This window comes from Condylura cristata, unplaced genomic scaffold (assembly GCF_000260355.1).
Source record: "Condylura cristata isolate star-nosed mole 26May11 unplaced genomic scaffold, ConCri1.0 scaffold00023, whole genome shotgun sequence".
Classification (NCBI taxonomy): domain Eukaryota; kingdom Metazoa; phylum Chordata; class Mammalia; order Eulipotyphla; family Talpidae; genus Condylura; species Condylura cristata.
Window position 1 is genome coordinate 24,275,643 of NW_004567124.1, and position 27,178 is coordinate 24,302,820.

The window sequence follows — 27,178 nt, forward strand, 5'->3', positions numbered from 1 at the left end:
ACAAAACAGCTATATGTATGTTTTCATGTTAGTGCCATTATTAAAATTATGTTAATTTTCAATTTAAAAACCTAAATGAAGAACAAGAAGTAAAAAATGAGAGACTGAAAAAGTAAAGGCTTAGAGTAGTTGTAGTTTTAGTGAAATAGAAAGAAAAGGAGTGAAGAAGATTGGGAAAGGTAGAATAAAGTAAATAAAGTGGTGAAAGGGGTAAAGAAAAAGGGAAAGGCAATATATGTATGTATTTTAAATTCTAGCTATTAAATATTAGTGTAATAAATGCTACTCTTACTGGAGTCCTTGAAGTCTATGTGAACTATTTTTATAATATTCTGCCACTTCTAATAGCTGGAATGTTTTTTTTTGCCTTGGTGATACTTCCCCAACTTCCCTCCAAAATGATCTATAGGTGCCCGTAAGATTCTTCATGAATTGATCTTCAGCAGTTTTTTTATGGAGATGGAATACAAAAAATTCTTTGCTATGGAATTTGTGAAGGTAATTGCTCTTTATAAATAGATACCAACAAATAAAAATAGAAACAGTTTTTGTAATTGAAAAATAGAAACAAAGGAGATAAGAATATTAATTTTATGACTCATTTCTTTGTCAAAATTTCATTTATTTTCACATTTGGTGTTATGGAAATAGTAGTCTGGGAGATGAGTTAGGTGGAAAATGGCTTAATTCTTACCTAGATAATGCAATAGGGAATTATCACATTTAAAAATGCATTCATCCTTCTTAGTTATTTGCCTGTTAGTAAAGTATAAACAACAGTAAAAGGATCAAAATAGGGGAAGGAAGAACACAAGGCAATATGGTGATAGTTCTGGGGTGATATGGTGGCAGAGAAACATGGCATCTACACCTGAGGGGAGAAAACAATTACCATACAAAAATGAACAACAGTGTAAGAAAATGTAAGTAAATAAAAGGGTAGAAGTAATTAGTTGAAAAGCAGGGCAGGGGAAAAGAACCAGATATGCTTGCTGAAGGGAGACAAGAATTGATAGGCAGGCATGTACTTAGACCTGTTTGAGGCTAAAACTTAGATCTTTTTAATGCTATTTGTTGATCTATTACATGTTGCTACCATTGCTGTATATTTTTTGTGTGTTGATTTAGATTGTAAGGTTATATGAAACAGGAAATTCTTTTATTTAACCTTTCCCTTTTGCCTTATACAAGGATTTCCAATAAACACTTGCTGTTTTCCTCTGATTTGAGATGCAAGCCATTCTGTAAAACTTAAAAGACAAACCTGAAGTAGGATCCAATATGGAATAAAATGGATGCAGAGTAAAATAATGATTGTCATAGGCAAATGATACTATGGGATAAGTTATCTGCACTCCCTGTATTTTATAAGTCGATTGCTAAAAGTGGCTAAGACGATTTGGTGTCTTGAAAGATGATAACAACTTGTAATATCAACTCTATTCTAAAATTCTTGTAGGTAGAATATGTGTGATCTGAAATTACATATGTATGATCTGAAATTACATTTTTCTTTTTGTACAAAAGCAGTTGTCCCTACTCTTTTTTTTTTTTCTTTAAATACCATGATTACCTTTTAAACATTGTAGGAGTTCCAGTGGATAGGTCAAGGATCTAATGATGCCTACATATAATAGATATTTGATATGTGGCAGGGTATTATTATTTTTATTTTCCCAGTATGTCAGGATTGATTTTCAGCTGGTAAGCATCATTGCTGTTGAGAGATTATTTACAGTCACTTTCTTTCTGCTTAAGCTTGGATTTAACCTGATTAGTTGGTTTTCTAGATCATATTAGTTTTTAAACACTTTAAACATAGTTCTGCTAATCAGGAATATATATATATGTGTGTGTGTACATATATATGTAGAGAGAGAAAGAGTGAGTAATTGTAATAAAATAAAAAAGAACTTCAATTAACAATTGTAAACCAAAGATACTCTATGTGGGGAGAAGAAGGGAAGAGGATCAGAACTGGGGTAGGAAGAACATATGGGACTATGGTGATGGCACATGGGTGAAATAGTGGTGGAAAGTCCACAGGAATTACAACTGAGATGAAAAACTGTACAAAATGAAGAATAATGTTAAAAAACTGTATTTATAAAATAGAAAAAGGAAAATAAGGATATACTGTGTTTTTGCAGTTCTCTGTTACTTTTACCTGTGTTTGTATGTTTTTTGGGTTTTAATGGTTTTTACTTCCAGTTCTACTAGTTAGGTAGCTGAATCCATATTTTGTATGTTTTACTCATCGTATTTTTTGTTGACCATAATATCTCCCCTTAATAAACTGGAATGATATTTGTCATCGTATACATAGAAACAAATTTACAGCAACTGTTAAGAAAACTGGGATTTTGAGAGGTTTTGGTAATAATTTTATAATTGAATCTTCATTTATTATATCTTTCAGTATTATAAACAACTGCAGAAAGAATATATCAGCGATGATCATGACAGAAGTATCTCTGTTACTGCACTCTCAGTTCAGATGTTTACTGTTCCTACTCTGGTATATACATATATATATATATATATATATACTTTTTTTTTTTAATTTCTGGGATGTGTACTCTAAGTAAAACTTATTTTTTGAGAGTTTTGCTTTAGTGTTGAATAAAATTAAAATTATTTCAGAATCTGTTGGGCTATTCCATTTGGGAAATTAAATAATACTTGACTGGCATCTGTATGTGAGTGTTACAGCATGCAAAGAGTAGGTAATTGGTAGAGTCTGAGTGAAGGTGCTGCCTTTGCCCTAAAGTCCCGATCCCTATGGAGGACAGTCACAGATCAGCTTCTAGAGTAACCTAGGAGTGGTGTCTTTTCAATATCCAGGGGTTTTTTTGTTTTTTTTTTTTTGTTTTTTTTTTTCTGTTCTTTAGTTTGAGAGGTGGGGGTGGGGATAGATTAAGATTAACAGAACACGGCCCTCCCTGGTGGCGCAGCGGGTTAAAGCACAGCACTGAGAAGCTAAAGCCACTTCCTCATGAGTTCGATTCCCGCCTGCCCCGGAGGCGACCACATGGCGTGGCAGACCTCTCCTGACCTGCCCGCTGCTCCCCTCAGCAGTGTACTTCGTCGATCTGCCTGTTCTGCTCCCCGCTCTGTCTCTGGTGAATTCTCTCACCCTCTGCATCTCTGGCCTGTACCCCAGTTCTGTACAAATAAATAAATAAATCTTTAAAAAAAAAAAAAAAAAAGATTAACAGAACAGGAGATGTATATGACTGTCAAGCATTTGCATAAGCTAATGCTAGCAGACCTGAGGGGAAAGTGGAGGATTGTTTCCTTTCTGTACTACTTCTATTCTTGTTTTTTCCTTCTGTTTGGTTAACCATTCCTACTTTTCCTTTTCAAAGGCCACAGGAAAAGGGAAGAGAAATTGAAGTAGAAGTGAGGGGGATATGCCAAAATAGACAGTAATATGCTAGAAGCCTTATCTGTTGTTGTTGTTCTTGCTCATTGTGTTATATTAATGGTAAATATTTATGTAGAAAGCCTGTATAGTGAGCTTGGGGTGTCCAGACAAGTGGTTTTTAGTTACTTAGGAGTATGAAATTTTTACTCTAGAAAATAGTTTATCGGAAATTGCTATTCTGTGCAACTAAGCATTCATGTTTGATGGTAACTGAACATTGAACATAAGAAATAACTTAACAATGGGCCCTCCCTGGTGGTGCATCAGGTTAAAAGCACAACACCACAAAGCTATCGTGGCCACTGCAACATGACTTTGATCTCTGGCCAGGGTGTGACCCATATAGCATGGCACCTGCTCCCCTCCTCAGCAGTGTATTTCAGTACATCTGCCTGTTCTGATCCCCGCTCTGTCTCTGGTGAATCCTCTCAAGCCCCGCACCCTGGCCTGTACCCCAGTTCTGTATGCATAAATAAATAAATCTTTCTTTTTTTAAAGAATTACTTAATAAGTTAACCAAATGAATAAGTAAAGTTCATACAATAATGAGTTAATACTGAAAGCGACATTTTTTAAATACTGTGCAGGCTCGACATCTTATTGAAGAGCAGAATGTTATCTCTGTCATTACTGAAACTCTGCTAGAAGTGTTGCCTGAGTACTTGGACAGGAACAATAAGTTCAACTTCCAGGGGTATAGCCAGGACAAATTGGGAAGAGTCTACGCAGTAATATGTGATCTAAAGTAAGTTGTGCAAGTCAAAAGGTGAGGGTACCTGTTAATAATGCTAATTTGTTCTGTCTTATAAACAAATCTATGTTCTTTTGGTTGTCAGGAGTTTCTTTATGATGGCAAGCACAAAGAACTGTTACTGTCTCATGTCAATACATGTTTTAAGTGAGGTCCTCACTTAAAGTCAGGGTAATAAAGAAAGTACTAAGGAGGGGCCTGTCACAGGAACTTGGTACTCTTGGGAGTCACTAATGAATTGTAATTACCATGCCTTCTACGCACTTCTACACATCCCCTTTCACTTTGTTTGTGCATAGTGTCAGATGATTGTACTGATGTGTATTTCTTTAACTTATTCCTTCAAATGTATAACTGAGTTGCTGATATTTATCAGCACTTTAAGATTTTCTTTCAAAAGGGAACTGAGATTTTCCTTTTAAACTAAACTTAGAATCACATGAGATATCATATTTGGGATCATTGAACGTAAAAGGAAATAATTTCCATTTATTTTAGGAATTGATGGTGAATATTATCAGGATTACAACATATCAACTATTCAATAAGTCATGAACTTGAAAAAATTAATTTCTTTTAGGGAGGTATTAATATAAAGTATTTTTCATTTAGTCTATTTTTTTCTTATTTAAATATATATTTTTTACATCATTCTTCATTTTGTACATTTTTTCATCTCAGTTGTAATCCTGGTGGACTTCCTACCACCAATTCACCCATGTGACATCATCATAGTCCCATGCGTTCCTCCCACCCCTGTTTTGACCCTCCCCCTGGTCCGCCCCCATAGAATGTCTCTGGCTTATAGTTGTTGATTTTAGTTTTTATTTTATTATTTTTTTTTTTCCTGATCCCTTACAGTCCTGCTATGAGTGAAACCATCCAGGATTTTTCTTTTTCATTCTGACTTTTTCACTAAACATGATCCCTTCCAGCTCCATCCACATAGACACAAATGGCATGAGTTTCTTTTGTGATTGCTGAGTAATACTCCATTGTGTATATGTACCATATCTTTCTGATCTAGTCATCTATTTTTGAATATTTGGGTTGATTCTGCATCTTCCCTATTGCAAATAGAGAAGCAATAAAGATGGGTTTGCAGGTGTCCTTTTAAATTAATGTTTTTGTGTTCTTTGGTTAGATACCTAGGAATGGAATTGCTGGTTCATATGGAAGCTCCATTTTTAGCAGTTTGAGGAACCTCCACGCAGCTTTCCATAGTGATTGGACCAGGTTGCATTCCCACCAGGGTGTAGGAGAGTTTCTTTTTATCCACATCCTCACTAACATTTATTATTGCTAGTTTTTTTAATATGTGCCATTCTCACTGGTGTGAGATGGTATCTCATTGTAATTTTGATTTGCATTTCCCTTATTACAAGTGATGTTGAACATTTTTTCATATGCCTGTTGACTGTCTGCATTTCCTCTTTGGAGAAGTATCTTTCTAGCTTTTCTCCCCATTTTTTGATAGGGTTGTTCACTTTATTTTTGTTGAGTTTTGTCAGCTCTGTATATCTTTGTGATCAGTCCTTTATCATTAGTATTTTGTGCAAAAATTTTCTCCTAGTTAGTGGGGTGTCTCTTTGTTTTGTTTAATTTCTCTTTTACTGTATAGAAGCTCTTTAATTTGATGTAGTCTATCCAGCTATTGAGCCTTTCCTTCATTATCCTTGCTTTGGGTGATGTATCTTTAAAGAGTTACTGAGGTGTATGTCATGTAGTGTTTTGCCAATATTTTCTTCAATATATTTTATGGTTTCAAGTCTTACATGTCTAGTTCTTTAATCCATTTTGATTTGGGTTTTGTGTATGGTGTGAAGTAGTAATCTAGCTTTGTTTTATTGCACATAGCAGCCAGTTTACCCAGCACCACTTATTGAACAAACTTTCTTTGCTCCATTGCATATTCTTTGCTACTTTGTCAAAGATTAGCTGTACATAAGCCTGTGGGTTTATATCTGGGCTTTCTATTTGATTTCATTGGTCTGTATTCTGTTCTTGTTTCTGTACCATGCATTTTTTATTATTATGGCTTTGTCTGGGTGTGTGATACCCCCATTCCATTCTTTCTTATTCAGGAGAGCCTTGGCTATTCGAGGTTTTTTTTGTGGCTCCATATGAATTTCTTTGATGAATGTCCTATTTCTTTGATGAATGTTACTGAAATTTTTATTGGAATGGCATTGCATCTATAAATTGCTTTTGGTAGAATGGCTATTTTTATAATGTTAATGAGCAAGGGATAGCTTTCCATTTCTATGTGTCTTCTTTCATTTCTTTTAACAATGGTTTATAACTTTCTTTGTAGAGGTCCTTCACCTTTTTGGTTTATTACCAGGCATTTGATCTTTTTGGTTTCAATTGTAAAGGGAATGGGTTTCTTGATTTCTTCTTCAGATTAATTTTATATAGGAAGGCTACTGAGCTTTCTCTGTTGATTTTGTATCCTGCTATTGTACTAAACTGGTTGATTATTTTGATAAGTTTTTCTTTGGAGTTTTTGGAATTCTCTATGTATATTATATTATCTGCAAGTAGTAATAGTTTTACTTTGGATTCCTTGTATGCCTTTTTCTCATCTTACTGCTCTGGCTAGGACTTCAGTATTATATTGAAAAGCAGTGTTAAGAGTGGACATCCTTGTCTTTTTCCTGACCTTAAGGGAAAGGATTGCAGCTGTTCGTCACTGAGAATGACATTGACTATGGGTTTGTCATATATGCCTTTATTATGTTAAGATGTTTCTTCTATCTTGAGAATTTCAGGAACCTTTGTCATAAATGGATGCTGGACTTTGTCAAATGCTTTCTCAGCATCTATTGATATAATCATATGGTTTTTATTTTTCTTTATGTTGATGTGTTGGATTACACTAATTGATTTTTGGATGTTGAACCATCCTTGTGCCCCTGGGATAAATCCTACTTGGTCATGGTGGATTATCTTTTTGATGCAATGTTGGATACTGTTGGCTATTATTTTATTTAGGATTTTTGCATCAGTGTTCATTAAAGAGATTGACCTGTAGTTTTCTTTTTGTGTGTTGTCCTTGTTTGGTTTTGGTATTAGTATAATGTTGGCTTCATAAGATGTATTTGGTAGTATTCCTTTTTTCTCAATTTTTTGAAATTCAGAATTTTTTGTGTATGGCACTAGCTTGTTTCTGATCATTAGAATTCATTTGTAAAGCTGTCTGGTCCTGGGCTTTTGTTTTTGGGGAAAATTTTGATTACTGTATCAGTTTCACTGCTTGCAATTGGTCTGTTCTATTTCTTCTCTATCTAGCTTTGGATGATTATAAAGTTGTAGGAATTTGTCCATCTTTTCTAGATTGTTGAACTTGATTGCATATAATTGTTAATAGTAAACTCTTACTATTCTTTTGATTTCTGCTGTGTGTGTTGTAATTTCTCCTCTTTCACTTAGGATCCTATTCATTTGTGCTTTCTCCCGTGTTTTCTTTATGAGCCTGGCTAGAGGTTTGTCTATTTTGTTTATTTTTTCAAAGAACCAACTTTTGGTTTCATTGTTCTTTTGAATTGTTTTTTAACTTTTATTTCATTTATTTCTGCTTTGATTTTTATTATATCCTTTCTTCTACTGGCTTTTGGGATTTTTTTTGTTGTTCTTTTTCCAGTTCTCTAAGGTGGGAGATTAGCTTGTTCTTTGAGCTCTAGTGCCCTTGCCTATTTTTTGTGTTGTTGATCTATCCAGTGGTGAGAGTGGTACGTTAAAGTCTCCTACTATGTATTTTCTCTGATATCTGTTTTCAGAGATGATAATAATTGTCTGACATATTTTGATGGGCTCCTTTGTTTGGTGAATATAGGCTGATGATTGTTATGACTTCCTGATTAGTGTCCCCTTAATCACAATGTCTCATTTTACCTTTTTAGTTTGAAGTCTATTTCACTTGATATGAGATAGCTGTTCCTGCCATCTTTATTGGTCCATTTGCTTGTAGTATTGTTGTCCATCTTTTTACTTTCAGTCTATATCTTTTGTAGTTAAGTATGTTTCCTGTAGACAGCAAAAGGATGGCTTCTGTTTTTTATCCATCCTGTGACTCTGTGTCTTTTTATTCATGAGTTTAGACCATGTTCTGAGATAGTTTACACAAGCACCATATATCCTGCATGTGCAGCTTGACATGCACTTTGAAGCTAAATGCTCATTTCAACTGATCGTTTGCGTAAGAGCTGTGAACAGTCCTAGAAAATTTGTACTGTGGTTGTTCAGCTCTGACAGGCTAGGTTCACTTAATCAAATTAACTTCTGGACAAAGAAGTCAGACTAGCTTTGACATCTGCCCTTCATAGGGCATTCACATTTTGCTGGTTGTATGTAAAATAATAAAGCAGAACAAGTCTAGACCTACCCAGAGCTTCTAACTATTACAAGAAATTAGAATCCTTAGTTTTAATGTGTCTAAGCCCTCAGAACTTTAAAATGATCTCTAAATAGGGGTGTGAAATATTTCTTTGTCTCTTGAAATGCTAGGTATATCCTGATCAGCAAGCCCATGGTATGGACAGAAAGATTAAGAATGCAGTTCCTTGAAGGTTTTCGATCTTTTTTGAAGATTCTTACCTGTATGCAGGTATGATAGTTGTGTACATCACTAAGATACTTTTTTTTTTTAATTTAAATCCTGTCTTTCACATTTTTTAAAGAAAATTGTGGTTTTTATTTGAGAGAAAATGTGTAAAGTAAAATTTAAAATGTGAATGTTGCCTTACTGAGCCTGCTTTAATAGATCTCTCTCTATATCTTTGTTAATGACTGTTATTACTGTTAATGTGTAGTGAATGCTTACCATGTGATCCTGTAATAAACACTTTTCTTGAATTATCTCTTTTGAGCCTCATAGCAATCTTATGGGGTAGTTACTGTTATGATCACCATTTTACACATAAAGGAATTGAAGCTCAGGAATAATTTGACCAGGATCACAGTTAGCAAGTAAAGCCATATATGAATATGAATCCTGACAAATTTTAACCAATAGAGTAGCTAAGCAAGAGAGCTGTGTAGATAGGTTAACCATTCTTTTTTTGTAGGGAATGGAAGAAATCAGAAGACAGGTTGGGCAACACATTGAAGTGGATCCTGACTGGGAGGCTGCCATTGCTATACAAATGCAGTTGAAGAATATTTTACTTATGTTCCAAGAGTGGTGTGCTTGTGATGTAAGTAAAATTTGTCAGTAGAATCAGAGCCTTTTTAAGTGTTCTAATGGTTATTAGTAGAACCACTAGGTTATAACTGCCAAATGTAAAATTTTATTATTTCAGAAATATCATATATTGAAGTTGTCTTAATAAAATTAATTTTGGAGGAAAATCCAGCTTTTACACTTGATTGGAAAATGTGCTCCACAATAGTTCAGTTTATCTACAGAAATAGTGGGGTTTAAAAAAAAATACATATTATTTATGTAGTGATACATATATCTAATGTGAAATTAGTGCCATACAGGCTTTTAATTATTCCAACAATGGATGGGATAGATATTTAGCCAATTGCAAGCTTTGTTATGTGTGTCAAACGATTAAGAAAGTTAATTTCAAAATATATTGCTAATATATTGCTTTACCCAATAATTTTAGACCATAATTCTCTTTAAACATTCAGTCCTACTCCAGATTCCCTTTGGGAAGATGACCTTATTTATTTCTGATTTTAGAAAGTTGTTGTCATTCTCTGAGTTTAGTTCTTTTTTTTTCCTCATAGTTTCTCTGTACCTCTCACCATAATCAGTTCATTGACACAGTTTTTTTCTGTATTTTCACTATTGGTTTCATTCATTTTACATGTTTCTTTCTAAAAATAATGTGTCTTCTGAGGATCTTGGTCCCAGAATATATTACTGTTTCTGGGATTTGCTTCCTCAGTTATGTCCTCTAGTATTTCCCAGTCTTTTATTCTGCCATTAACACATAGGACTCTGTTAATCTTAAAAACAATAATAAAGTCCCCTTACTTGCCTTTCACCTTTATGAGCTGTATGCTCTTTTTTCCTTTGCTCTTCTGCTCTACCACCAGCAATGGATCTCAGGTTCAGAGTGGCAATTATGCACAGACACAACAGACTTTAACCACACACATTAATTTTGTAGAACTATAAGGATGGGAAATACTGCCTGACAACTAGCACAGCCCATATTTTTTGTTTGCGCTCACATTTGGAGGGCATGAACAATTGTTGAAGGGAAGATCAAGGTGTGTCAAACCTTCTAAAGTCATCTATATTTATTATCAACACTTGTTAGTTTCTAAAACTTTGGAGTCTGGCTTCTGCCCTTACCAGTTAACAAAATCTGTTTTTAGAAAATATTTCAAAGCATCTACTTAGTAAGCAGGGTTCAAATGTCTTTAAAAATCTACATCTTCTTTAAAGTATCTGCAACATTGTATTCTGTTAAATACCTTAATCTTGAAACTTTTCCTGATTTTCTGTTACTTACTACACTATTCTGATACTTCTGTTATTGATTATCCACTTCAATCAATGATTAACTTTTCAAAAAATTCCTTTCTGTCCACTAAATGACTGCTTGGCCACACTACCACATTCTGTCCACCAAATGAAATATTTCCCAATATTTTCTTCCTTGCAGGTCTAGTAACAGTTCTATTTGTGTGCCAGATATTCCTGCTTAGATATTACACTTACATTTCAAAATCAGAATTCATTAAATTGATGTGTCAGTATTTTTTTCTACTTCAGACTGCATTTTCTCTTCTTGACTTCCTGTATTCCATTAATGACATTACGATTCTTACATTTATCCATCCATTAAGTCTCAGAGACACTGCAGTCACTATGTTAGATGTTCATTGGATAAACCCATGATAACTAATTTTTATTCCTTGCACTATCTGAACAATACTTTCCCCTTATTTCCATTTTGTTTACTCTGTGTCTTTGCTTGCAATTCAACCTTTTCATTTTTTCCCCCATACTTAAATTCTACATGTTCTTCTAGGCCCTACTCTAAAGCTGCTCTCATGAATAGCTCGTCCCACTTGTCTTAGTTGTATGTGAGTTTGTTTTCTTTTATTCTCTTCAGGTTATTATTTTGTACTGTTTACATAATAATGGCAGTCTATCACTTTGTGTCTGTTTATGTGTGTCTGTATGTCTGTTTTATAATCTCCTGCTAATTTGTAGATCCTGAGAAGGTAGCCCTACTAATGGAACAACATTGTGATCATATTTAGTAAATATCTTATTGAATGATATGGTAAAGTAGATAATTTGTCAACTTATTTGCATTTTTACTTTCCTTTTAGGAAGAACTCTTACTAGTGGCTTATAAAGAGTGTCATAAAGCTGTGATGAGGTGCAGTACAAGTTTCATATCTAGTAGCAAGACAGTAGTACAATTGTGTGGTCATACCTTGGAAACTAAGTCCTACAGGGTTTCTGAAGACCTTGTAAGCATACATCTGCCACTTTCTAGGACTCTTGCTGGTGAGTATTTGTTGGATGTTTCCGTTTTCTTTTTATCATACATATTAAGAATAGTAGTAGTATAATATCTGTTATGGTTCTATGCTGAAGTGTGTACAGATGAAATCAGATCAGATACCACAGTTAAGAGCTCTGATGCTCTTAACTGTCACAACTCTGTAGTCCTTTGGTTTTCCCCATTATACTTTGAACAGAATAAATACATCTTGAGAGTCAGCATTATTATCTTTATGTAATAATGTGTAAGCATGTCTTGCACAATGAAGAATCTTAAATATTTTAGTAATATTTCAAAATTAAAAATTAGAAGTTTTGAATTCTAAGTATCATTTCTAACTCAATGTTTATTTAAATCACACACAAGTTTTTTGACTTGTTGCATTAATTAGGAAACATCAGCTGAGTTTAATTGCTTTCTTATTTTTCTCCTTTTTATATTTAGGTCTTCATGTGCGTTTAAGCAGATTGGGTGCAGTTTCAAGACTGCATGAATTTGTGCCTTTTGTAAGTGACTTTACTTCCTATTTCTAAACAATTTTTGGTTGGTGAGTGCAAAGAAAAATAATATTTTGAAACCCATCTAGGAATTTTACATCTGTATATAGCACATTGAAATCTGAATCACAGGGACTTAGAATTAGCTACTCAAAAGCCTTTCATCTTGTAGATAAGAAACTGAGAAATATTTAGTGCATACTTTGAAACATTCCTAAGCCCTCTGAAAAATAATGAAATTGACCTCACACTGTTTCAGGAGGACTTTCAAGTAGAGATACTCATGGAATACCCCCTGCGCTGTCTGGTATTGGTTGCCCAGGTTGTTGCTGAAATGTGGCGAAGAAATGGACTTTCTCTCATCAGCCAGGTATAGCAAGATCTATTATGTACATTTATAAATGTCTTCATTTCTAATTTTTTTCCTTTATCTATTTTGAGTCCTTGGATTTTCCTGAGCATTTGTTTTCTGTTCTTTTATATCAGCTCACAAGTGAAAGTTGTAGCAACAGAGAGTTTTTCTATTTTCATCCTAATTAATGGAGAGATGAGATGAAAGCCAGAAACCTGCCCATTAACTTAAGAAAATTACCTTACTTTTGACTTGTAGCCTTCCTACTAGATATGCTAACTTAGGGCCACTTATAATGTTCTTTCTTTTTTTAGAATATGGAAAAAGTTTTTTTAAAAAAGTAATGAAACAGGTTTTGTAAAGTTACCACTTCAGAGAAAAATGGTGTCATGATTGACTGTAGAGAATGTAGAAATTGGCTTGCTTTTATTGAAGTAGGTATTTTTAACTCGTGAGCTTCTTTTGTGTGCATATTGAGAATACTAATTCATTTCAAAATTTTATTTCTTTATATATCTAAAATGACGAACGTACACATAAAGTATACGTATATAATATATATACAGATATATATGAAATGTCTTCATGCCAGGTATCTTATTTTATCCTCACGAATCTCTTAATGTTATTCATAGAGCTCACAACCTATTTTTTTGCCACTAAAGTATTTTTGAGATTTCTAATTTAAAGAAAATTGTAAGAATATTGGTTATTAAGAGTTTGTTTGAAATGAAAAACTTCTTTGTTAAATTGTGGTAACATTGGTTTATAACACTGTGTATGATTCATGTGTAATTCAGATCACTCCTTCAGATGTAAGTCACCACACCGACCACCAAGGCACCCACAGTCAGTCCTTCATAGTTCTCTGGGCACTTTTCCACTCTTTCCTGTCCAACCCCCACCTGTCATGTAGCCTCAACTCTGCAGTCAGATTTCTTGATTTTGTATTGTTTTGGATTTGTCTGACTTCTTGTTTTGTCTCTGTGGATTCATATACAAATGAAGCCATCAGTATTTGTCTTCTTTTGCTTAGCATTATCCCCTCCAGTTCCATCCATGTTGTCACAAATGTCAAGGCTCACTTTTTAAGTAGCTGTGGACATGTGCCACTTCTTCATAATCCACTAACTTGTTGTTGGTCACTTAGGTTGTTTCCATAACTTGACTATTAAAAAGAGTGTTGCCAGAACTATGATGAAAGCACAAAGGTGAATTGGTGATGGGAAACCCATGGGTATTACAACTGAGATGGAAAATGATGTAAAAATAAATTATTATAATAATAAAAAAAAAACTTTAAAAAAGTGCTGCAATAAACATAGGTCTGTGTGTGTATCCCTTTGAATTAGTGTTTTGGATAAAATTATTTTACCATCTGTTCTCTTTTATTTCATAGGTGTTTTATTACCAAGATGTTAAGTGCAGAGAAGAAATGTATGATAAAGATATAATCATGCTTCAGGTACTTATTTAAATAACTTCTGGATATATACATCTTAACCTTTTAGAAATAAGAGAAAAAAATTTTTTTGTTTGTTTTAATCTAAGTTTTAACTTTTTAAAACTGATGATGCTATCTTGGAAATGGAAGAGGATAATTACATCATCTTCTGCAAACTTTATAATTTTTCTGCCCATTCTACTAGAGCCACTGAAAAGCAAATATTTCTGCATTTTATAGATAAGAGCAATGATAATGGGTTTTTTTTCTTTCATAGATTGGTGCATCTTTAATGGATCCCAATAAGTTCTTGTTGTTGGTACTTCAGAGGTATGAACTTGCTGATGCTTTTAGTAAGACCATCACTACAAAAGACCAGGTGAGCAAAAGAACTGATTAAGTGAATTAATTCTTAAGCAAGTATTATTGTTAACAGTTTGTTACTGAGTTTTTATTTTGTGTTGGGTATTATGAACCTTCTTAAATTTGATGTTTAAAAAAGGGAATTATTCATCTTATAAATCTCTTGCTGTGGTCTGAAAGAAAATACTGGATGGGATCACCTTTTGATTGTGACTCAGAATGTATGTTTTATGAAAGCTTTCAGTTCTTAAGTAGCTAATTCTTTTTCAATTCTACAGGATTTGATTAAGCAGTATAATACATTAATAGAAGAAATGCTTCAAGTCCTCATCTATATTGTGGGTAAGATTAAAATAAATATTTTGAAATAGGCATGATACCTTTTTAGAGAGAACATTAACAAGAATTGTGATTTATCAATTGGTCCCAAGTCTGGTATAGATTATTAGTCATAGATTAATGTGACTAATGCAGCTGGTATGTTTAGAAATTTGTTTTTGAAAAAGCACAGCTAAAAAAAAAAAAGGAACAATTGTTCCATCTTATTTTTTGATGCCCGATTTACAGTTATTTGGACTTGTTTCAAGGTCTAGGATATAATTACCCTTGTTAGAAATTACATGAAAAATACCTAGATAATGAGTGCTAAAAATTTCATACACACACAATTTCAGTCAACATGTTTAAGTAAATCATCTTCATTGTATCATTCTACTCAATTATTTGTGCAAATAGTAGCCATACTTTTACTTTTGTGTACTCCATAGGCAGCCTAGTCTCTCTTGATTTTGCCAACTAAGAAAAGCTTTTAGCTTTTAATTCTTGTTTCTTTTTGTTGTTATTTTATTATGTCTGTTGTTATACAGCAGACATTGCTTTGTATTAATAATTCTTAGTGAGGATTCTAGCTATCAGCTAAATCTGAATATATGGGTTCATTTTACTTGCTTTTGAAAGGGTAGTTGTTGGACTAGCTGCTTTCTCAGCAGGAAGTGTGTAAACTTTCATTAGTAAGTGAGATTAAAATAGTCTAGGTGGTAACTCTTCCAGTCCAGAATATTCCATTAGGGAACTAAATGAGGGCCGGGGTGAGATGGGGTGGACAAATTAAAAATGTATAAAACTATTGATACAGTGACATTATTAAATTCACTTTAATCAAATTTTAAAATTTGAGAGGGATTTCTGATTAGAATAATGTATATTACGGTATTGTTTTATTTTAGTATTGCTGTGATTATTTTGCTGTTAATATTTGGCTTACACAAATTTGTTTTGCTTCCCTTCTATGTTATTTGATTTCCAGTTAATACTTCTTATATTTCTCAGTATAAACTCATTACTTTAATGAGTCAGCATTTTGAAAAACATAAACTCTTGATTTTGTGATAGAGGAAATAATATGATGTAGAAAAAGATGTGGATTAAGAATCAAGATCTAATCTCTTGGCCTTGTTATCGACTATCGAAAGTATGCCATTATTATTCTTCGGGTATCAAATCCCTTATTTGTAAAATGTGAAAATGACCAACATGATTTCTAAGGTTCCTTCTAGTATTGAATAAGGGATACTATTTGGGGTGGCAAAAACTGATAATTACAGAGTGTATACAAATGTAATATTGTTAGAAATAAAATCACTTAACAAAAAGTCAATCTTTGACTTATTTGTATAATTCATAAATCTCTTAAGCTAGCATTTTCTATCTTTGTAATCACCCTTTTATAGATATCATAGGACTTCGTACATAGGGTGTAACATTGAAAAATCAATGATAACAAAAGATCATACATTATAAACCTTCTCAAAACAATGGGAATGAGAAACTCTTGATAGCAGTTCCCAAAGTTCAGTTAACTATATTTTCTCTCCATTCAGCTGTTTATTGAGATGAAAAGTGGAAACCTGAACACGTGAATTTTTTTGCAACACCAGTCATCTGACACCTTACTGTTTTGCCACTTAACAGTGTCTTAAGAAGTATCATAAAAATGTTTTTATGGAAAGGTATCCCCAAGTATTTTGTTTTTCAGTTTTACTTTGTTCTTTCTTAAATAACAAGTAGACACAAAATTGAAGAAAATCTTGAAATAAAAGTTACTGTTCAGTAATGCCATTGCTCATCCATTGTCATTTGCCTTGTTTTCTGGATTAGAAACGCATGCTAATTTAATTGAAGGACCTTCTATATAATGTGTGTTTCAGTATTTGTCTATGTGTATAAGTAAGTTAAGAGAAGACTACCAGTGTTCTTCAGTTCTCTTTCTCTTGTCTTCTAGCAAACAGGCTTTTGTTGTTCAGATTTAGTAACATTTCTAAATAATTTTTGGTTCTTTTCTCATAGGCTTAATTTAGTGCTGTTTACTGCATATAAATGCTTCTTCCAGAGAGAGATTTAAATAGAAAATAATTAGTTATTTTGCTTTTCTTTTCATTGTTTGTGTTAGGAGAGCGTTACGTACCTGGAGTGGGAAATGTGACCAAAGAGGAGGTCATAATGAGAGAAATTATTCACTTGCTTTGCATTGAACCAATGCCACACAGTGCCATTGCCAAAAATTTACCTGAGAATGTAAGTTCAGTTTTGTTTCTGTTACTGCATTCCCCTTTTTCTTTAATTAAAAGCTACTTTAAAGTTTTAGGAAAATTTGTTGAGCAATTTTGCGACATAAGACTAGCACTGCTCATATCTCTAATGGTATAAGCTAATTTTGAGCATTTGTACACTAGAAAACATTTTAGAAACTTTCTGGGTATTTAGAAAATGTTTTAGAGCAAGAAAATCTTTGACTTTTTATTTATTTTAAAGTAACATTTCTTCAGAGGAAGATGGGGCTTCCTGAAATACTGAGATTATTTGGATGATGTGTTAACCTGTCTTTTTAGGAGAAACAGATACCAAGATAAAACTTTTAAGATTTTATTCAATACACTGTCTCAGAGAGAAATTGATGAGGCAGCTGGTAAAAACTTGGGGAACCATTTGACATATACTGCAAGCCTGACTCCAGGTGAAGGAAAGAGGGGAAAGAGATTAATAGAAGCATCTCAGACTGCTGGATAATCTCATCAAGATTTGATGCTTTTGCCTGCCTCCTAGAATTAGTCTATGTTAGTATGTCTGTTCTCTCTAATGTTCTATGTACAGTATTTCTTGTTCAAAAAAAAGTGCAGGCCAATCAGGGGGAAAGAAAAATACATTGATACCTCTACATTTGTGTTTTGCTGTATGTTCTATTAATTTTGTTAACTTAGTTTTAGGAATCCTTATAGATAGCATATGCTTTAATGATGTGGATGATGAATATACTACAAAAGAAAAGGTTTTTTTCTTTGAACTATTGGTAATACCATCCGTATGTGCTTAAACACATGAAGCTTAAAGTTCTTCTCCCTAATTAGTTTATGCATAATTATTACCTCTTAAAAATTTTGTACTTCAAGACATAGCTAATGAACCTACTTTTTTTATATATATTAGAAGTTGATCTTTTCTTTATAAAGTACTTCAGAAGAGTTTTTGAAAGTGTATTTCAGTTCACAGTAAGGGAAGAAAAAATCACTATATGAAGGTAAAAATGATTAAAAAATATTGTTTCAACAGGAAAATAATGAAACTGGCTTAGAGAATGTTATAAACAAAGTTGCCACATTCAAGTAAGTAATATTTATATTTATTCCGAGAGGTAAACCAATGTTTGGTCTATACATTGGATACTTTGTGAAAGTTCTGAGGTTTTTATCCCTAGTCAAAGAAAAAGAATGGAAGACAGATGGGATGAGAATGAGGAGCACATAACTGATATTTAGCACAAGTTTTTTGAAGAAGTGAGTTTAGTGTTTTTGTTTTTTTTTTTAAGATTTATTTTTTATTTATGCATACAGAACTGGGGTGCAGGTCAGAGGTGCAGGGGCGGTGAGAGGATTCACCAGAGACAGAGTGGGGAGCAGAACAGGCAGATACATGAAGTCCACTGCTGAGGGGAGCAACTAAGGGGAGCAGCGGGCAGGTCAGGAGAGGTTTGCCACACCATGTAGGTCACCTCTGGGCCTGGGGATCGAACTCATGCAGAAGTGGCTTTAGCTTCTCAGTGCTGTGCTTTAACCTGCACCACCGAAGAAGTGAGTTTTTTGGCAAATAAATGAAAAGTAGTCATTTGTTATATCAAGTGCTTAGATAGTAAACAAAGAACATTTCCTGTACATAGCCTCTTTCTCATCAAATCTAGGCTATGATTCCATCATGCATTCTATAAAAATTTGTGTACTAATTTTAGATTTTTCTCTGTAAGCTTAAAACATTTTTCAATACTTTGATTCTTTTAAATATAAAAAAATTAAATAAGACTTTAAGTGAATTCTTGAAATTTGAAAAATTGATACTGGCTGCTACATGTAGTATTACATTTGTAAATAATTTCAAATAACTTTAAATATAGGATATATATGCTAATGATGGTCAATGGAATATTTCACATAAGAATTTAATGAACACCAAAACTAATGTGAAGAACAAGCATGGTATATTCCTTTGGCGTTGATGCTTTTACTCCTAAGCCTTTTTTAAATGATTTAAGGCAGTATTGTCTTGTACATTTTGCTTGGGCATGATGTCTTACTACCATTTTAGATTAGATCTTAAACAACACAGTATGCTTTAGTTGAACAAGCAATCTTTTACTTAAGAAACTAAAAGAAGCATCAAGGGTTTAAGTAGTGCATGGAATTAGGTTTCTATGATATAAACTTCCTCGAATTTTATTTTTAATTTCATGGTTATGGGACACAACTTAGCTGTTATTAGGACTTTAAACTTAAAATGTGGGTGCTTAGTTCTAATGTTGGAATGAAATTTGTCCCATTTTAAGCAAGCTGAATGAGATGTGATTTTGTTTTCCTCCTCTAGATGTTGACTAGATTAATTTTTTTTAAGATTTATTTATCTATGCATACAGAGCTGGGGTACAAGCCAGAGGTGCAGGGGTGGTGAGAGGATTCACCAGAGACAAAGTGAGGTGCAGAACAGTCAAATCAATGAAGTACACTACTGAAGGGAGCGTCTGGCGGGTCTGGAGAGGTCTGCCGTGCCATGAAGTGGCTTTAGCTTTTTAGTGCTGTGCTTTAACCTGCTGTACTACCAGGGAGGGCCGACTAGATTAATTTTAAGATTCTTAATATGTTCTGTACTTGAAGAACACTGCATTTCATTTCTGTATTTTCTGTCTATTTAGGAAGCCAGGTGTCTCAGGTCATGGAGTTTATGAACTGAAAGAAGAATCATTGAAAGACTTCAATATGTACTTTTATCATTACTCCAAAACACAGCATAGCAAGGTATGAAAAGGTATCCTCTGTAAACAAAATAAAAATGCTTTATGCTTTCTAACTCCACAGAAAAAAATTCCTGATTTTCCTGTAGTTTTTATATTCTCATTAAAATAGAGGCCATTAACTTGCTCAAGAAATTAAAACTGAGTCAACAGTTATTATTCAGTTTATAGGCAATATTCAGATTCTGCTTATACAGAAAATATCCTTTAGCTTAGAGAAGGAGGATTCAGACAAGCATTTCATTTGGTTTATATTTTTATAGCTGCCTTTAATTTAGTATATTTTTCTTTATTTCATAACATTTTCATAAAATACAGGGTAGATGTCTTTTAGCATATCCTATATTCTGGATGTATCTAATTGTAGTCTCCTAATTAAGTTAAACATTGTTGAGAAGCAATACTGACTAGATGATATATTGCATTGTATCAGTAGGCATAAAAATGTCATAATGTTTGATCATATAAATTTTATCAAGTGGTATCTACCTTTGTCCTTATAAAACAAGGACATACTCTGTATATAACAGCCACTGCTAGGTAAATATGGTTGACCGAATGAATAAAGACTATTCTAGATAAGGGCTATAACCAGTCTGTTTTGCAGTGATCTTCCATAGGACAGTCATTTTGTTTATGGGACAATGTAGCATTTTGAGTATATATTTCAATATGGGAAGTATCTTGTTTCTTGGTAGATCATTCCTGAATGCATCAAAGTATTCAATTTGTTTCATGCTTGTCAAGAAGCATATTTTGAGACTGTTTTTTTTTTTTTAAAATAATATAGGCTGAGCATATGCAGAAGAAAAGGAGAAAACAAGAAAACAAAGATGAAGGTAAAAAGTGAGATTCAGAATTGACTCATTTTGGTTATTTTTTGTGGTTTTGTGTCAGTGAAGTATATAGTGCCTTGCTTTTTGTTCTTGTTTTTTGAGAGTGGGTAGTTAATAGAAATGCAAAATTTGATTGCATATTATAATATGGCCTAGATCAGTAGTGCAAAAAAAATTTTTTTAGCAAATGGAGTTTATTTTGGGTGACTGATAAAGTGAAACTATTTCTCTAGACATTAATGTTTTCCTTGCTTTAAAGGTAAAGGATATTACATAGTATTTTGTATCTAGTCCATTATTTTGACATTTTCGACTTAGCATGTAGGATAACTCAAATAAAAATACACCTTTTTGTCTCTTCTACCATCCATTTCCCACACATTATAGCATTACCACCACCACCACCTCCTGAATTCTGCCCTGCTTTCAGCAAAGTGATTAATCTTCTCAATTGTGATATCATGATGTACATTCTCAGGACCATATTTGAGCGGGCGATAGACACAGACTCTAACTTGTGGACTGAAGGGATGCTCCAGATGGTATGTAGATCTAAAACATTTCTTTGTATTTTGATCTGTAGAGTTCTTGGAAATCTGGAGTAGCTCTTTGATTCAACTTTCTAATTTCAGTTAGAGACATAGACCTAAAGGTCTTGAAAATAGTGTACAGATGGCATCAGTTTTCTTAGTGACACCGTCTCATGTTTTTTAGCCTCCTTATTCTTAGGAATGATTTATATTTAAAAACTAACAAAAAAGTCCTGTTTCTGTTAATAAATTGGCATGGCTTACTGCATCCAAGTATTCTATGTTTTACTTGTATTGTGAGGAGACAATATAACAAAGATCTGAAGACAGGCCAATTTGAGCTTAAATACTGGGTTACCGTACTTTCCATTTTAGGAGCAAAGAACAATTTCCTCATTGGTAAAATGGCTATAAATATATTATATCATAGAATGTTATAAATGAGCTCGTTTAGTAGAAGCTGCTGTTTTATACTTGATACTGTTACAGATAAATTACTTAATAATGCCACCCTTGGCATTATTGTCTTATGTATTATGTAACGATATCTGTTTAGCACGTACCTAACTAAATTTCTTTTTTTCCCTTAACTGTTGTTGGTCTAGAGGCTCTAAATGTTGTTACACTTTGTGTATATCTTAATTTGTTATGACCATGGTACATACTACACACAGTTGAACATTTCAAACCATAGAGATATATTTAAAATCAAAAGTTAAAATTTCTCTCCCTGCCACCCTGTGCCCTACTTAGGACATAAACACTGTGAAAGGTGTTATCTTCTGGAAATCATTCCACATTAGCATATATAGGCTTACCTCATTTTTGTTATCTACATAGCTCATTATCTATGGCTATCTACAATGCATTTAGTCCATCTCCTATTAATAGATATTCAAGGTTTTCAAAGGTTTTTGTTTATAAACACTAAAATGAACATCCTTGTACAAATATCTTTGCATATTTAAGTGAGTGTATCTGTTTTATTAATTCCTAATACTAGGTCTGTATCTTTAAATTTTTGAGAAGTGTTGTCAAATTAACTTCCAAAAATGATACACTGATTTTACTCTCCCATCACAAATGTGGTTTAAAAGTGCATGTTTCCCGACACCTTTGCCATCTCTGTTTTGCTAAACTGTAAAGCTTTTGCCACTCTGATAGATGAAAAACGTGATGATCTTGTGTCAGATCACCTTTCTTTAAGTGAGGTTGAACATTTTCCATGTGTATATTTATTCATTATCTTTCTGTGAACTGCTTGTTCATAACCTTTGCCCATTTTTTACTTATCAGATTGCTTATTTTTATACCTTCTTTTAAAATACGTTTATTTGAAGAAGTACAATTTAAAAGATCTTCTCATATTTTCTCCCTTCAGGCATTTCATATTCTTGCATTAGGCTTACTAGAAGAGAAGCAACAGCTTCAAAAAGCTCCTGAAGAAGAAGTGACATTTGACTTTTACCATAAGGCTTCAAGTACGTTTTAGTATCATTTTTAGCACAGTTTCAGCTAATTACTACTTCATAATTGAAAGTTTTGATCTTACAGAGTTTTAATCTGTCAATCCTTAAAACAAAATTCTGAAAAATTTACCCCACCTTTAGTTTTTAACTAATATTTTAAATAAGAGAAATATATTTTTATTTTTTTTAAATAACCTATTAAAGCTTTCTCCCCCCAATTATCTTTATTGAAATAAACTTGTATCTACTTTGAAGAGTCATAAGTTCAGATTCTACAGATGTATAGTTTCACACGATGCCCACCATTAGTGCCCTAGTAACACTCCACCATGTTCTGTTAAGTCCCTTTCTTCACCTACCCCCATATCACTGCCTTCTCCTTCTGGATGCCTCAATTTTGTAATCAGATGTCAAGATTTTCTTATTGGATTGGTTTTGTCTGATCCTTAGTTTTGTTTCTCTATAGTCCTCTTATAAGAGAGACTATCCAGTATTCGTCTTTCCTTCTTCTGACCTATATCACTTAGTCTTATGCTCTACAATTCCATCCATGTTTTTGCAAAAGGCAAGAGTTAATTTTTTATATATAGCTAAGTAGTATTCCAGTGTGTGTGTGTGTGTGTGTGTGTGTGTGTGTGTGTGTTTGTAAGAAAGACCATCCAGAAAGGACTATCCCCACAAAATATTCAAGAAAGTATACTCCAGAATATACTCCTTTGTCATAGATTAACTGTCCATAGATGTGTGGGTTTATTTCTAGACTTTGAGTTCTATTCCATTTGTCTGTATGTCTGTGTTTGTTCTGGTATAATACTGTTTTGATTACTCTAGCTTTACTACAGCCTTCTTATTGATGCAATGTACATTGATGGTTTCTTATTTTCATTCCTAATCTCAACATTACCAAATACTTGCTGCTGTATCAACTGACATTCATACAAACCATTCAGAAGAATTAATGTTCTTGAATTTTAAATTATTGTAGAAGTGTGAATGAATGGTAATGTGTTTGTTTCACATCTGTTTTTAACTTGAAAGAATAGGTTTAGATTAGATTTTTATTAAAGGCTGCATGATTAATTTTTTTTTAAAGCACATTCCAGGAACATTAAGACCATAAAGTGAAAAACTTCTCATTTTCTATTTGTACACTATAATGCTTGAGGGACATCATAAACCTATTTAGTTTATGACTGTAACAGCTCCCACTTAAATATTTTGGAGAGTTTTGGTTCTTATTAAATACTTTTACTAGACATTGAATCAAGTAGAGGAAAAGCAAGAGACAAATCACTAAGGGTAGTTAGCAGCACTAGAGGAGGATATAGGGGAAAAACCTAAAGTAATTCAGGTTTTTCAAGGTTTTTTTAGTATTTATAGTTCTTACTTTGAAATGATATTATAGGTAAGAAATTGGTAAACTTAGGTTATCAACATGAATAACATTTTCTGTATAATTGTTCATTTTGAAGATACATATCTATTTATGAAAATGTAATATTTGTGTTTTAAAACAGGATTGGGAAGTTCAGCCATGAATGCTCAGAATATACAAATGCTTTTGGAAAAACTCAAAGGAATCCCCCAGTTAGAGGGCCAAAAGGACATGATAACATGGATACTTCAGGTAAACCTATAAAATAAACTGTACCTTGATTTAAGTATTTAAGAGTCCTCCCCTTACCTGTATTTTTCAATTATAAAGTTATTTACTGCTCATTTTCATGAGCACTCATGTTTTTTCATGTTAATAATTCTATATTTCCTATGTTTTTGTAAAGGCTCTTTTTAATGAATTAAGGTTTATTAATGGCATCTTATTCATTCAATATGTATTGAATGTCTACTATCTGCCATGGTCAACTCTAAACTCTGAACAAGTAGACAAGATGCTTGTTATCATGGGGCATACATTTTAGTTGAGGTACAGATAATAAACAAGAAAATATCAAGATTTTTTTTATTATTAAAAAGTATTTTGAGTTTATTAACTAAATACTGGGTTGACAATTAGAATGTATGTGGTTATTTTCCACATTCATATTAGTTGGATGTTTTTGCACTGTTACTGCTTTGAGAAGTCAGCCCATTTTACTACTTATGTTCTTTGAGCAAGCTCGATATAATTGAACATGTAACTGTAAAATGATGTTATTAAGATTTTTTTTGAAGTAGATTTCATAAATATTTTAGTATTTGTGTTAAGTTTACCAATATAATCATTAAAAAATATAAAACAAGACAAAAGAAGTAGATAATATTCTACAATTATTAAGAAGATAAATTTTAAACTCATTTATTCCAACATTTATATCTTGTAGACATAGTGGAGATCTATAAATTGGAAATCTACACATAAAATTCAGTTTTTATTGGAAAACCAAAATTTACTGTCAAAATATACAAAACTTAAGTATCTGTTCTTACAAATTTTAGGTATTTTACCCAAGTGACTAATGTAAAGTTATATTGTAAGTTTTTTGTGGGAGGTTTTTCCATATAGGAGACTAAGGCAACTTCAAGATGTAACTAAGTTATGTGAAAATTTCTATTACTGAAACTTTGATAGGTATTAGAAAGAGTAAGATCCAACTGTATAAGCTAATGTGAAAACATTTTCAATGATAAATGGTTAGGTGGAGGAAGATGTGACACAGTATCTTAGTAGGAGTGCTTTTAATGAGAATATGTGTAAATATAAAGAAATGTGTATTCCAGTAATATTTTTCATGGATAGAAATATTTTAGTTGATTTTGGGGAGAGGGACTGGCATCAGGAAGAGGAAATTGTACTTTTTTATTTGTATCTTTGTCTTTATATGTTTTTGCACTAAAAATGTTTTAAGTTTTAAAAACTTCTATGCTGTAAAAATCAGATGTTGTTTATAGCTGTAGACCAAATCAGCTAATTTTGCTACGCACAATCTCTTCTTCATTTGGATTTCTAACTGACTATGAGAGGTGTTTATTACAGTCAGAAGTCACTTAATACATATTGAAGTTTAAATCAAAGACATTTAGAGACATGATGACAAATGAGATTAGTAAATTTTCTGTTCCTGGTTAATCTAATCATATCTTTTAATATTTTTTCTGTTGTTCAGATGTTTGACACAGTAAAGCGATTAAGAGAAAAATCTTGTTTAATTGTAGCAACTACATCAGGATCAGACTCTATCAGGAATGATGAGGTATATATCATAATATTGGTGATATTCATCTCTGTCTTTAAACTTTTCTGTTAAAAGGGAGCTGTTTCTTTTTGTTAGAAGGAACCTGTGGTAAAATATATGAGATACTCATCTTCTTTTGCTTGTTGTGTTTTATATCACAGATACTAGTAGTACTTGCTACACAGTTATCCAGTATGATTACAAAAGCATTTACAATGGAGCTGTATTAGAAATAGCACATTTTAAACATATCTTACTAATTTTTAAATATTTGGCTATTTAAATTTGGAATATGTCTTAAATCAGTGATCTCTTCTACACCCTAGTTCTTATACACAAAAAATAAAAATATTTAAAATTTTTTTTTAAAAAAAGGCACAACCTCAGTAAGATTGTTAAAGTTTTCAGTCTTACCAGTGTATTTAGGAATAACTATCAGTTAAATAGATAAATCATTAAGTTGACTTAAATTGGTTAAATATCAGTGCTTAAAAATGACTGACAAATGATTTTAAAATTTTCTTTCACTTTTTTACTCTAATGCCATTGAGTATAAAAGGCAATTAGAAGATAGTTAAGGTACTTGGCCTTTTATGTTAAATTATTGAAATAGCCCAAAGAACAAAATAGTGTTATGTGATAGAGCCTGCATGCTAATTTTGAGACATTAAATTGAATCTTAAGTATAAGGGGTAATCAAGTATTATCGAATCTTTATTCTGGGAAGTTTTGCATAGCAGTAAATTTTGACAGTAAATCCTCCTAATTCTTGTGGCTTCATAATATCAAGATTACACATGATAAAGAAAAAGCAGAACGAAAAAGGAAAGCTGAAGCTGCTAGACTTCATCGCCAGAAGATCATGGCTCAGATGTCTGCCTTACAGAAAAACTTCATTGAAACTCACAAACTCATGTATGACAATACATCCGAAATGTCTGGCAAAGAAGATTCCATTATGGAGGAAGAGAGGTAAAAACAAATTAGCAACTCAGTTTTTTGAAAGAAAAATTACATACTCAGATTTTTCCAAAATATATTTCGTAGTTAGAGAGATGACACCATATTTAAGCTAGAAAGGGCACTTGAAGGGTTTAAGGTATTTGTTGAATGTAATTTTATGTTGATAAACAGTTTAAATGTGTGGTAAGGTTCTGTTAGGGGCCTTTATTCACAAAAAAGGTGTGAAAACGGGAATCATAAAAGTAGAAATCATCTCCTGTTTTCTTCTGTGTTGGGGCTTTTTTTAGATAAATACCTATATATGGATTTACAAATTCCATATCATTTATATTTCTGATAAAATGTTATTACAAAATGAAAAAGATGACCTTATGGGCTCTCCCTGGTGGCGCAATAGGTTAAGGCACTGCATTATGAAGCTCTCGGAAGCCACTCGGCAGGAGCTCAACCCCCTGCCAGGGAGCTGACACACATGGCTCAGCAGACCTCTCCTGACCTGCCCACTGCTCCCCTCAGCATTGTATTGCAGTACATCTGCCTGTTCTGCTCCCCACTCTGTC

At 32.9% G+C, this 27,178-nt stretch overlaps 1 protein-coding gene across 1 annotated transcript in view; it reads left to right on the top strand.

Annotated features, from left to right (window-relative positions):
• The window catches only part of UBR1 (ubiquitin protein ligase E3 component n-recognin 1), a 124,891-nt gene that overhangs the window by 41,752 nt on the left and 55,961 nt on the right, over nt 1-27,178 (top strand). The window contains exons 10-29 of the mRNA XM_004687871.2: nt 410-498; nt 2,420-2,518; nt 4,015-4,172; nt 8,685-8,784; nt 9,245-9,373; nt 11,481-11,661; nt 12,104-12,165; nt 12,416-12,526; nt 13,908-13,973; nt 14,230-14,331; nt 14,594-14,657; nt 16,765-16,889; nt 17,922-17,974; nt 19,549-19,651; nt 20,438-20,486; nt 20,871-21,025; nt 22,395-22,494; nt 24,000-24,109; nt 25,587-25,673; nt 26,446-26,627. Of these exons, the coding sequence (XP_004687928.1) occupies nt 410-498; nt 2,420-2,518; nt 4,015-4,172; nt 8,685-8,784; nt 9,245-9,373; nt 11,481-11,661; nt 12,104-12,165; nt 12,416-12,526; nt 13,908-13,973; nt 14,230-14,331; nt 14,594-14,657; nt 16,765-16,889; nt 17,922-17,974; nt 19,549-19,651; nt 20,438-20,486; nt 20,871-21,025; nt 22,395-22,494; nt 24,000-24,109; nt 25,587-25,673; nt 26,446-26,627 (2,125 nt within the window). The remainder of the gene's footprint in view (nt 1-409; nt 499-2,419; nt 2,519-4,014; nt 4,173-8,684; nt 8,785-9,244; nt 9,374-11,480; nt 11,662-12,103; nt 12,166-12,415; nt 12,527-13,907; nt 13,974-14,229; nt 14,332-14,593; nt 14,658-16,764; nt 16,890-17,921; nt 17,975-19,548; nt 19,652-20,437; nt 20,487-20,870; nt 21,026-22,394; nt 22,495-23,999; nt 24,110-25,586; nt 25,674-26,445; nt 26,628-27,178) is intronic.